Here is a 13,788-nt window from a genome sequence, read left to right as displayed (position 1 = left end):
CTATTCTGGACTTTCCCAGAGGTACCATCCTATCAACACAGTGGGAGACTCTCTTTGCTTTGTTCTCTCCTTACTTCCTTGCTCTCACATGCCTGATCACTTTCCATTTCTCCCTCCACTCTCCGACTTTCCCATCTGCCCTCCTGCAAAGCTTCAGCTTCACTTTCAGCATATCTTCCCTGCCATTCTATTTTATACATTCATTTTCTCTCTCTCTCTCTCTCTCTCACTCTCTCTCTCAGACACATACACACAGCATTTGATGTAGGAAAGACAATCTGAGTTCCATTTGGTGGAAAAGGAAAGATAATGAATATACAAATAAATAAAGAAGAAAGGCTCAGGAATGGGGTTGAAAGTTGGACCCCAATTCTGGTGAGGGTCAGGCTCCAGAGAGGAGCCTTTAGGGGGCCACACTGAAACCCCAGGAGATCTCAGAGGGCACCCCCATTGTATCTATTGTACCACCTGGGAAAAAATGAAATAATGATTTGCTCCTCAGTATCCCCCAAGATCCCTTAGGGGAACTGGGTGCAGTTTCCTCCCCACTGGGCTTTCTCTGAGCCAGTTTAAGGCCAGGGAAGCCCTTTTTCCCCAAGAAGATATTGGAAGCTTGACCAAACCCTTCAAAAGCTGAAGGAAGGGTAAAAAACACCTCAGTAAACTAGGTGTGGGCTGTGCTGAGGAGCATTTGGGAGCAAAAGTATTAACTACCATGGTTCCTTTCTTCAAAATTGCAGGATTGGCAGTTTAGAGAGGAGTATTTCAACTTTTCAACTGGAGAGATCTAATGCCTCACGAAACTGAAAATTCCAGGATTCCACAGGATGTTGCCATGACAATTAAAGTGGAATCATAGTGATATGACAATGTGATATATGAAAGGATTCTCAGCTCCATAGGAAGGGAAATGGGCTCATGTTTCTTACCCAGGGAAGACACATTCTCATAGTTTTCCATCATGACCTCCTTGTATAAACATTTCTGGTTCTGATCCAACAGTTCCCATTCCTCCAATGTGAAATATACTGCCACATCCACAAAAGTCACCTGCAACAGAAAATAGCCCTCATCCTGAGAGTGACAAAGCAAAAGGGAAGGAAAACACATGCTGCATTGCAAATATTATTTCATCACTTCAGAATATTTATAGAGTGGGACATGTCTGAATATTCCCCTATTTGTAAAGGCTTTCATGGCCAGCATCCATAGTTTTTTGTGGGTTTGTTGGGCTATGAGGCCATGTTCTAGAAGATCTCTATGGGGAGAAACTGTTCTAAGACACCCAGAGTCTGGAAAAACTGCGGACCAGGAGAGGACATCTGTTCTGCTCACTAACCTTCCTACTACACTGCAGTGACACAGATACCGTACCACACTTTCTCACAGCAAAAAGGAGCTTAAAATCCCCACAGGCTAACCTTATCTACAAGCAAATGGAACATGTTTATGGGAAAGAATACACACCACCCGCAAAGAACTGGCTAACACAGACAAGGAGCTGCTATCACTCCACCTCAGCATCAGTCAAAGGAAGAACACCTAAGACTGGGACAAAATTGACAGCCTCACCTACAAAAAAAATAGAATAAGATATGGCAAACCACAGTGAAAGACAGAAATAAAAATTCAATAAATGCCACAAGCATCAGCTGAAACCCTCGCTGGACACATCAAGAACAGAGCAGCATCTTTCAAAAGAAGAAACATCCATCTTGGCAAATGGAGGCAACTTTGCTGTTACTACCACCAGAACCCAGTTAAAGACATCATTGCCCAGGTTGAATCCGCCCTTCCACCATTTCCCAAAGGAGGAAGCAGAAGAGATAATGCAGAAACAGCAAAGATTCTGCATATTGCAAAATCACCACCTAGCTACATAACCAAAAGAGAAGGAAAAGCCATCAACGACCTCAATTTGGGCCCAGAAATCATAATTCTCCCAGTAGACAAAGGCAATGCCATAGTAATCATGGAAACAGAACAATACAAACAAAAAATCAAGGAACTCTTGAATCAAGCAATATACAAAAAACTGAAACAAGACCCGGCCTACAAAATTACCAGGAAAACAAACACCTTGATCAAAAACTCCTGCATTCAGCCAACCACACGTCAAAGTTTATGCCAATCTGCGGCTCTCCCATCAGGACTGCATTTACTTCCTAAGATTGGATTCCACACATCTGACTTAGTTTCTGGTCACACAATTACAAAGCCATATAGGGCAACCTCCCATTGCATCAAGGACTTCGCTCACTTCACAGAAAAAATCAACAACTTCGAACTCAAACTCGGAGACATACTAATCAGCTTTGATGTGGTCTCCTTGTTCACCAAACTCCCCATAATGTACACCATAATCCAACAAATTTTTCCAGAAGACATCACAACCCTGTTCAAATATTGCCTCACCACAAGCTACTTCCAGTGGAATAATGGATTCTATGACAAGAGAGAAGGGATAGCAGTGGGAAGCCCTCTGAACCCCATCATAGCAAACGTTTACATGGAACATTTTGAAAACAAGCCCTGAAAACAACATCAAAAAAGCTTACAACATGTTTCTGATATGTAGATAACACTTTCACCATCTGGAGCCATGGAGAAGAAGAGCTGACCATGTTGTTGAACCATCTGAACAACATCCACACAAACATCCAATTCACCATAGAAAAAGAATAGGAGGGAACATTGCCGTTCTTGGTTGTCCTGGTACAGAAAACCTACACATACAGACAAATACCTGCACAAGAACTCCAACCATCATCCAGGACAAAAAAGAAGCACAATAAAAACAATGGTAGATCGGGGGGAAAGGATGTATGAACCCCACTTCCTGGAAGATGAACTGAAGGACCCAGACTGGGCTCTACAGGCTAAAGGTTACTCCAGCTCAGACATCAGAAGGGCTGCCAGGCCCAGAAGAACCCATAGGGGTGAAGACAAATTACAACCCAAAGGTAAGGTGTTTTTACCACACATCAAAGAAGTCACAGACAGAATAGGGAAACGTGTTAGAAAAGACAACCTTCAGACAATCTACAAACCAATCAAGAAATTCCAGCACATGCTGAGCTCAGTGAAGGACAGGAGAAACACTCTCATCTGCAGACAAGTCTACATAGGGACCACCAAACATAGCATCCAAACATGAATCAAGGAACATAAGAGACACTGAGACTGGGTCAGCCAGAACAGTAGCAGAACATGTTATAAATGACCCTGGGCATAAAATGCTTTTTGAAAACACTGAAAATATGGATCATACCAATAACTATCAGGTCAGAATGCACAGGGAATCCAGTGAAATCCACAAACACCTGGAGAACAGGAAAGAAGAAACCCTTAAAGTAAACAGAGGTGGGTTACAGACCGCCATTAGGGATGTCCTGAGGACGTCCCAGTTTGAAAAAGGGGCGTCTCTTCCAGACGCCCCAACCCTATCATGGACAGAGTCCGTGACAAATGGTGGCAGCCGTTCCACATGGCTGCTGCCATATTGACGTAGCGGACGCTGTGCGTCCGCACGTCGTGCTCCGGAAGTGACGCCGTGAGTGCGCAACTAGCACCTAGCGGCGTCTCTTCCGGGGCCCAGGAAGGAGCACGATTTCCACGCTCCTTGCTCAGAGCGTCCGGGAGCCGCGTGGTTTGGTCGCTGCAGCTCCCGGACACTGCAAGCGGAGGCGGAGCCAGACCGCCGCAATCTGGCGGTCTGTAACGCACCAAAGTTTGGCTACCAGTCCTGAAAAACACCAAAATCAAGTCCCAGCAAATGCAAATGAAAACCACTCAGGGTGAGAGGAGCTTGCCCAGCAGACAGTGGATCCTTGATTTAATAAGACACTCTGAGGCCTTGCCATTCAACAACAGAACAATTCACAGATCAACATGTGAATCGCTTCTTCTCAACCAAGACTCTCCCCACTCTCTTCCCTGCCAGCATTCTCTGAAGATGCCAGCCAGAGCTGCTTGTGAAACGTCAGAATAAACTCTTCGAGAACACAGTTTCATAGCCCGAAAAACCTACAAAAAACTATATTCCTCTGTTTCTTTTCCTTAACTTTTCCTTAACTTTTCTTTAACTTTTCCTTAACATAAAGAATATGGCATGAGGGGAAAGATAAGGCTACAATTTGGATTCCTGGTTATCTAGATTACTCATGCGAAGAGAGACTTTGTTTAGCACATGGAATCTCTTCCATGCATATCTTCCCAATTTGCAATATTAACTGGCACTAGGACAGACTCACTCTATCAGCACACTTTTTTGGATTTCCAGCCTTTATTGTCAAGTTCTTTTATGACATAAGACAGAACATTACAAGATCCTCTTCCTATCCTTGAAAATAAAAACATGAAAATCAAAAATTAAATAATTAGGGATTGATGGCTATCATTAGGCTCAAATTCATCTGTCTCAGCCAAGAGCCTCTCTCCGACAAAATCGTAGACCAACCCTGTCTAAAAACCATGGGTTTAATGCTCATGCAGGAGTAGAACAAGCCCTCCTCGTGGATGCTGTGAGGGGCCACCATTGACAGTAACCCCAGTCCCACCACCCCTGGCTCTGATGGATTGAGGGGGAAGCAAGGACAAGGAGACAGAAAGCACTGATCAGCTGATCCACTTCAGGACAGAGGATGACCACCCATAGCATCTGACCACTCACAGCATCCCAGTCTGATAAACTCCCAATGGCTCTATCATAAAGAAGGAAGGGGTGAATGTTAACCTGTTCCAAGATCATCTTTCCTGCAGTTTCTTCCACGGAGAAAGCTTTCAATGTTGGTTCTCCTTCCTCCCTAACTTTGAAGACCATCTTGGATCTATGCACACCTGCAGAAAGTACAAATGGAGGCGTTCTATATGTGTATAGCTTTATGTCATTTTCTATGGACCACCAAAAAGACTATTAAATGCCTCTGAGAGCAAATCAAGCCTGAATTTACACTGAGAGACAAAATAACTAAATTGAGGCTGTGATGGGACCTTCCTTATAGGGCCAAAGTTACCTTTTAACTTTCTCCAGATAAGGCCCCCCTTCACTGACACCTACCCTGCTTTTACCCTTTTAATACTCTCCCTAAATATATAAGGGCTAGGGTCCCAAGTGTCATCAACTTATCAATTCAGTATGGTAAGTAGTGTGCTTGCCTTCATTTACATTGTCTAGAATTCACTCAGATAGAGACCTCTGTTAATAATAATAATAATAACTTATTTATATGCCGCCTCTTCCACAGGATTAAATAAAAAACAATATACAGTCGGCCCTTCTTATACACTGATTTTTTATACACGGATTCAAGCATACACGATTTGAAAATGTTCCAAAAAAATATAAATTTACCTTGATTTCCCATTTTTTTAAGGGACACCCTTTTGCTATGTCATTATAGTTAATGGGACTTGAGCATACACGGATTTTGTTATACACAGGGGATCTTGGAACCAAACCCCAGCGTATAACAAGGGTCCCCTGTAATATACAACATACAATTAAAATACATCCTGTCAATTCCCCTCCCCCGCAACCACACTATAATAAAAAGAATTAAAAGAATTAAAATTACAATAATAAAACAATCAAGCCAGTCAGAGACAAGGGGATGGGTAGTTGGGTGATGGTCTATGTCTATGGGAGACTGGGTGGATTATTCAATGAAGGCCTGTTAGAAGAGATCCGTCTTGACAGCCCTTCTGAAGTTGCCAAGATTCGTGATCATAGAATCATAGAGCTGGAAGAGACCACCAGGGCCATCCAGTCCAACCCCTGGCCCTGCCAAACATCACAATCAAAGCATCCCTGACATTCTGGATCTCCTTGGACAGGCCATTCCATAATCTGGGAGCAGTCGATGAAAAGGTCCTTTGGGTAACCGTCATCAACCTGGTCTTTATTGGTTGAAGAAGATTTTTCTCAGAGTACCTTAGTGTGAGCGTTGGATTGTATGGAAGGAGGCGATCCTGCAAACAGGTTGGACCCAAGCCCTGAAGGGCTTTGAAGGTCATAACTAACAAATTGTATTGTGCCCGGAAACTAATAGGCAGCCAGTGAAGGTATTTTAAGATAGGGGTAATGTGGTCACCTCTAGCTGTCCGGATGACCACTCTGGCTGCCATATTTTGGACTAATTGAAGCTTCCGGATTAGGCACAAGGGTAACCCCATGTAGAGCGCATTGCAGAAATTGAGTTGCGAGGTTACCAGGGCATGCATTACAGTTTCTAGGTCCCTCGAAAGGACGCAGCTGGCGTATCAGCTGAAGATGATAGCAAGCACTCTTAACTGACGCATTTATCTGGTCTGACATCTGAAGCAACGAGTCTAGGAGTACTCCCAAACTTCAAACACAGTCCTTTAAGGGGGAGTGTGACCCCATCTAGGACTGGTTGACCTATCCTTATACCTGGCTTAGTGGGCCTGACAACAAGTATCTCCATCGTCTCTGGATTCAGTTTCAGTCTGTTTTTCCTCATCCGATCCATTAGCACTTTAAGACATTCATTGAGAGTAGGGATACCATCTTTGGTATGAACTGTGGTCCGAGGCATGGAGAAATATATTTGGGTGTCATCAGTATGCTAGTTGCCCCGTGTTTCTGGATGATCTCACCCAGCAGCTTCATATATAGAATAGAATTGGGGACAGGATGGCACCTTGTGGGACACCAAATTTGTGCTCTCTTTTTGAAGAGCAACTGTCTCCAAGCATCACTTTTTGGAATCTACCTGAGAGATAGGATTGGAACCACTGTAATGCAGTGCCTCTGACTCCCAGCTCTTCCAGGCGTTAACCTAGTGTGGTTGTATTAGCATACACTTGCAGGCTTATCATAGTCCCTTCTGGACTAACTAACCCCTATACTGTATGAATCCCTCTCTGACTCCCAGTCAGATTCCTTATCTGATTCTCAATGAAGAACCTCTCAGTCCCTCCTGCTTTTATAGATTCTAATTCCCCGGGAGCCCCCCCCCCCATCTACCTGAACTGTTACTGGCTGTCAAGAAGTCAAGCCTGCCAAGCAACTCCATTATATATTTGCCCCATACAAGTCATTGCTCTGTAGAGGCCCTCTAAGGGGTGTCTATAAAGGGCAATGAAATCCAAGCAGCTGATACAGTTGGCCCTCCACATCTGCAGCTTTGACTTATGTGGATTTGATTATTATGTTCTTTCTAGGAATCTCTAAGTCCTCCAGCACAACTCTGCCAGAGGTTGACCATAGAGCTATGCTGGTGAAAGAAGATGTTCCTAGAAAAAACACTTCTCTAGGCATTTGTATGTCCTCCGGCACATTTCTATGACCAAATTCTGGCAGATGTTGACCATAGAGTTGCATTGGAAGACTTGAAAAAAGTGGAACCCCAAAAATCATGGAATCATATAGTTGGAAGACTACAAGGGCCATTCAGTCCAACCCCCTGCTATGCAGGAACTCTCAATCAAAGCATCCCTGACATAGAACCCAACAAAACCCAAAAAAGCTGAACCCCAAAATCAGGGAGGTGGGACTAAGAGATTACCCCACAAAAGGGGTGGAGCACATGTCACTTTTAGTTTGATGAAACATGTACTTCTCATAGGTGTACTCTTGGGCAAAAAGAATAGGGGTTTTTATTCACATTTTTTCTACATTTATGGGGGTCCTTTACCCCTAACACCAGTGAATGTGGAGAGACCACTGTATAACCATTCCCAAAATGTTAGTCTTATTTTTTTACTTACCGGATTTATATATCTATACAATATATCATACTTCATACCAACGTACTAAACACATAACAGTAGATCTTCATCTATTTATATTACTATATTTGCAGATGATTGTATCCTGTTTTCTTTGCATTTCTTCTTACAACACTTTGACAATACTATACATAAATAATCCATATTTTTCAACTAACTTTACTCGCCATGTAATACTGCATTACTTGCAAAAACTATCTAAGTTCGTAGAATCATAGAATTTGTACAGTTGGAAGAGAACACGAAGGCCATCCAGTCCAACCTCCTGCCATGCAGGAACTCTCAATCAAAGCATCCCTGACAGATTACCATCCAGCCTCTGTTTAAAGACCTCGAAGGAAGGAGACTTCACCACACTCTTAAACAGTTTGTTCCACTGTCGAACAGCCCTTACTGTCAGGAGGTTTCTCCTAATGTTGTGGCAGAATCTCTATTCCTGTAGCTTGCATCCATTGTTCCAGGTCCTGTTCTTCCTTTTACACTTCCTTTTACTGATTGTCAAATGCATTCTTTGCTGGTTTTGTTTGTGTAAAATCATTTAAATACTAATACTAATACAGCAAGGCCTTATTAACTGCGAACAGCAAGCCTCCCTTTTGCCCAGTTGCAGCACATGCACATGTCCATGCTGTCATTAGGGACAGCCCCGTTGTTCCTAATGGTGGCACAGCCATGTACACATGCCACCACTGGGGACAACAGAAATCAAGGTCTGTGGATTTTGCTATATATGGGAGGCTCCAGAATGGATATCCCGCAGAGATACCGAGGTCCCACTGTAATATATATATATATATATATATATATATGAACACAAAGTGGCCAAAATCTACTATCAAGGGTGGAGGGCACAATCTGTGCATCTGAAGAATGTACTATACAAGAATATATAACACAATCTTCAACAAATGTACTACACAACCCTCAACAAATCTTGCCAAGCAAAATCCATGAAAACTCCTGGATCACCATAAGTCAGAAACAACTTCAAGGCAAACAACAGCAAAGGGACACACAGGATTCTGGACAGTGAGTGTTCATCCGTACCTTGCAAGAGGGCACCTCCATCAAACTTCTGCTTGATTGTCCTCCATTGTGGTCTCTGCCTGGGAGCCAATGGAGCCTTCTCAGCCACAGGGAATTCAGAGTGAACTTCTACCAAGGGATTCTCGACCTGAAAAAGCAGTCAGGATTTAAGACATGGAATTTGGAGAAGGATAAGAAAATGGCAAAAGTCTTTGGGGAAGGGGTTTGGGCCAGTGTGGTATGATACATCCACCCACAACCAAGCCAGGAATGTCAGCACCTCATAAACCCAAACTGAAAAATTGGTATAAAAAAGAAGAGTTCAAAAAGGTGGGATATAATATAATATAGTATATAGTATATTTGTACAGTAACACTTATGTTTATACTTGGTATGTGTTTATTGTATATGGTTAAACACAAACAATTCCATGGAGCCCACAGCAGTTTCCATGGCCTGGCCAAAAACAATGCCAAATGTAGATTAGCTCATCTCCCCCAATCGCTGGGAATCTTGGCCCGTTCCGCACGGGCAGAAAGTACGTGCGCAGCACATACCAGGGTTAGGGTTCTACATGGGCGCCACCATTTTGACGTAGCGGACGCTTAGCGTCCACACGTCTTAGCGCCATTATGACGCCGTAAGTGCGCCATTGGGCACCGCAAGAAGAAGCTGCATTTTGCAGCTTCTTTTTTGTTGCATGGAGGAGTCGCGCGGTTTGGCCGCTGGGGCTCCTCCATGCAGCAAATGATGACACCGGCAGACCGCCCTTTTTGGGCGGTCTGTAAAGTGCCCTTATTTAGTTCCATTTTTGCTTCATGTGAAGCAACCAGCTTTCAGGGCTGATATAAGTAATCTTCCAAAATGGCCCCCGGTTTCTGAAAAGAAAATACGTTAAAACTAGGCAAAACCCCTAGCTATGACAACATCCCACCTGAGCTATTAAAAACAAATATTGACTGGTAGGTCCTCGTTCTTCTGTTTACCTGGATTGACCAAACAGCACATATTCCCAAAGATTGGGGGTTAGCCATTATTATTCCAATTTTCAAAAAAGGGGGAAATCGAACCTGACTAATTACAGACCCATCAGCCTCTTGAGTATAATCAGTAAATTATATGCTCTACATCTCCAGGGAAAACTGCTTGACTGGCTAGATCAAGAAAATATTCTTGCTAATGAGCAAGTTGGATTTAGAACAGGTCGAAGTACCTGTTCTAAAGGACTTATTCTGCAACATCTCTCTGAAAAATATGTATCAGTCAATGAAGGTCTCCATGCTGCATTTATTGATTTTATGCAAGCTTTTGACTCAATCTCCAGGGACAAACTTTGAAAGAAATTTTAGTCTTCTAACATCGACAAGAGATTGGTGCTACTTATGAAGAAGCTTTATGAAAACACTGCTTTGAAAGTCAGGTGTAGTCCTGCTGGTCATCTAGCAAGAGAAATACCTACTTGTGTTGGTGTAAGACAGGGCTGTATTTTAGCCCCTACGTTATTCAACTTCTATATTAACTTCTTAGTTAGGCATCTGGAATTGACAAACTCTCACCCCACTCCCTCACCCGCGGTTAACAGACAGGCCAATATCTATACTTTTATATGAGGATGATGCAGTACTCTCATCTCAGTCAAGAATAGGCCTGAGACATCTTTTAAGCGCTCTAGCTTTTTATTGTAAAGAGGACCTGCTGACAATAAACTATATTAAAACAAAGGCTCTGATATTTAATAAGAAAATGACCAAGCACAAATGGCAGATAGATAGTCAACCAATAGAATAGGTAAACTTGTATAAATATCTAGGTTTAATTTTCCAGTCAACGGGCTCTTGGAAACTGCAAATGAAGCACGCCATCGCAAACGTTGAAAACAGTACTAAAGCACTCTTTTTTCTACACCAAAGGTGGACAATACATACCTGCAGCAACTCAAGTTTTTGTCAGTAAAATAATATCCCAGATGCTATATGGTTCCCAGATTTATGCAAATGAGGACTACAGGCCTTTTGAAGTTGTACTAACTGCAATCACAGGAATTCCAACCTGTGTTCCAAATGTAATATTTCACCTAGAGACTGGACAAACTTCTATGGAGGCGCGAATACTGTTATTTACAGTAAATCTTTGGTTAGAATTGACTTTCTTGCCTGTGGGTCTTGTACCATTAACTCCAATCTAAATGGGAAAAGACATTGACCACAAAATTACAAAATCTGGGTCTCCCGAAAGATACTCTTCAATCCATGGGGCGCTCAAAAGCCAAAACAACCATATTTCAGTGCATAAAAGATCTAGAACTCCAAAAACATCGCAGTTGGTCTGTAAGTTATTTCAACTACTGGAATTGCGCTGGTTCATTTGCTATGGCAAATTACATGACGAACCTATCAATTCCCAAACACAGGAAAGCTTTCACACTAACTAGACTAAATGCATTATCTTCTGCACTACTTGAGGGCAGATACAGTAAAACTCCTGTTCTTGAGCAAATATGCCCTTGTAACACAGGAAATATTGAAATGGTCAATCACATACTATTTCATTGTCCTTTTTACAGTGATGCTCACAAAGACCTGATCACCCCAGTCCTTTTAAATAAACCGGGGAGATCTGAAACATTTTATTTAAAATACCTCCTCTCAGACTGGAACTCAGAAATATTATTATAATTGTGTCACGTTACAAATAACCTGTAAACTGGCACAATTCTGTGCATCTGGAATTACCTGCAGAAAAAAACAAAATTAATTCTAAGTTAGCAGAGCACATTGAGTCCGAGTCACTTCAATCCAACTGAAAGTAATTCTTCCTTATTTTTAGATACATTCATTTTATTTGCTGTGGAACTGTACTATTTTATCTTTTCAGTGGGCAGATTTTATCCTCCTGCTATTTAAAAGCAAAACAATTAGTTGTGCATACTATTCCACTTGTGCATTATTATATTGCATTCTTTTTAATGTAACATTAATGTATTATTATTATTAATGCATTATTTTTACTTAACTGTTCTTTAATGTATTGTTTTTATGCTGGTCTTTGACCGTAATAAAGTATCATTTATTCATGGAGCCCACAGCAAGAACATCTGAATTTCTGGAAAATCCTTCTTTGACTTATAATGGAAGTCTTCTGCCACTTTGTACCATTTTATATACTTATGTTACTCCAAGATTTGTTCCCCTTGAGCTCTTCCATGCTTGATACAACATTGAGCAAGAAACACTGGGGTAGGTGACCTGGATCTGACCCTAATGTGGGAACTAAGAATCTGAGTAGGCTGGCAAATCTTAGACTGGCAAGAGCTAAAGCTAGCAAAAGAGAGTAGGGCACCAACCTTGATGGCATTAACAATGTCCCCAGGGTAAATCGTATTGTGTATGTACAGGGAGACAATGGATCTGGAAAGGCAAAGTGATTCCCCGCAATCAGCCAGAAGACAGAGGAAGTCTAATCCCTTTGTTCCAAGGAATGCAAATGAATCACCCTCTCATTTGGCTATTCTTTCCAACCTGGGAAACCATTTACCAGCCCTTTAGATTTTGAGTTTCTACCCCCCCTCCCCAAACAGTTCAAATATCAGCCCGATTGACTGTTCTGTGGGTCAGTCCAACTGCAGGCGGGCATTCTGTTGGTTTGCTCAGCTGATGTACCTCAATACGTTCACCAATCACACATGCCATGGGAACTATTGAGTCTTCTCTCTCCATTTTGGACCCTCAGCAATTGGAATCAAGACCCAGGACAAGCGAAGCAAAGCCTCACCTCTATTCATCACTCCCACCATTGTTTCCTAATTCTTGTGTGCGTGGGTGGTTGCTTGTGTGTATGTGTGTGTGAGAGCATTTTTATTATTCTCCTTTAATAACACCTATTTGAGATATTTCTGGAGTTCTGAGATTGGTATAGTTGGGCTGACTCCCCAAGGCCGCTGTTACCCGGCTAAACCAGATTGCTCCTTTGAGCTAAGTACCAAATTCCCCTAAAAGCATAGCAAGTGTGGGTGTCCTCCCTGGTTCCCAGCAACTGAGGTAACACATACATACATATATATGTCTGCATGCATTTAAGGAGGAACTGTAACAAATATGAGAAACAAAAATGAAAATGTTTTGCTACTGTATAGATGTACCTACCTATACACCTGCACAACTCTGCTGTTGGGAATTTGTTATGTTTCCTTTGGAATGAAAATAACATGGAGGGTGTGATTCTGCTCCATAACAAGGTGGATCTTCCCTATACTGGTCATTATCAAAGTCAAATCAGGGAGCACCACACTCCAGTAGAATCTCTTCAGGAGGCATTTGCCCCTTGAAGTAACCAGAAGCTCAAAAAAGGCAACCTAGAGCCAGATCCTGCTCACCTTTGCTCCATGAGGAAACACTCTCACCTGGTTCTCTTTCTGCTTCTTCTCTGCCTCTGCCTGACTAAGAAGGAAACCCTCTGCCAGGGCCACCGCCTGGGAACAGGTCTTTGCCCCACATTCCTTGACCCAGTTCTTCATCTCTGGGGGCAAGATGGTCAGGAACTGCTCCAAGATCACCAGGTCCAGGATCTCATTTTTGGTGTGTTGCTCTGGCTTCAGCCATTGGCGGCAGAGATGGTGGAGTTGGCTGCAAACTTCCCGGGGCCCATCGCCCTCTTCGTAGGAGAACTGGCTGAAGCGCTGGTGCTGCATGTCTGAACTGGCCAGGCCCTCACCCAGGGACCTCTGGACCGTCCTCTCCCAGAATCCCCCAGTATCCTCTGCAATGAGGCCATCAGGGCCTCTTCCTCCTTCAGGACCAAGTGAGTCTGGGTCATCCATCTGTGTTTTAGTACATCAACGAAGCCACAAACAGGATCAAACTTATTTCTCCATCTATCTCAGGCAAAGATGTCTCAAAGATGCTCCACTCAAACACCCTGTAAAGCCAATACATTGTTGCATTAGTATAGATGATATCAGATATTTACAGATCGCCATCAATGTACGCTGTTGTGATAAAAATTAATATCTT

At 42.7% G+C, this 13,788-nt stretch overlaps 1 protein-coding gene across 1 annotated transcript in view; it reads right to left on the bottom strand.

Moving 5' to 3' along the window:
- The window catches only part of LOC149320413 (uncharacterized), a 31,065-nt gene that overhangs the window by 15,938 nt on the left and 1,339 nt on the right, over positions 1–13,788 (bottom strand). The window contains exons 2-5 of the mRNA XM_089499607.1: positions 13,152–13,693; positions 8,800–8,926; positions 4,736–4,839; positions 930–1,074 (exon numbers count right to left, since the gene is read on the bottom strand). Coding sequence (XP_089355733.1) covers positions 930–1,074; positions 4,736–4,839; positions 8,800–8,926; positions 13,152–13,595 — 820 coding nt within the window. The 5' untranslated portion in view covers positions 13,596–13,693. The remainder of the gene's footprint in view (positions 1–929; positions 1,075–4,735; positions 4,840–8,799; positions 8,927–13,151; positions 13,694–13,788) is intronic.

This window comes from Sceloporus occidentalis, unplaced genomic scaffold (assembly GCF_023333645.1).
Source record: "Sceloporus occidentalis isolate IW3139 unplaced genomic scaffold, rSceOcc1.0.p SCAF_1, whole genome shotgun sequence".
Taxonomy (NCBI): domain Eukaryota; kingdom Metazoa; phylum Chordata; class Lepidosauria; order Squamata; family Phrynosomatidae; genus Sceloporus; species Sceloporus occidentalis.
The sequence above is the reverse complement of the archived record's forward strand: the minus strand, read 5'-3'. Positions and strand labels throughout refer to the sequence as shown.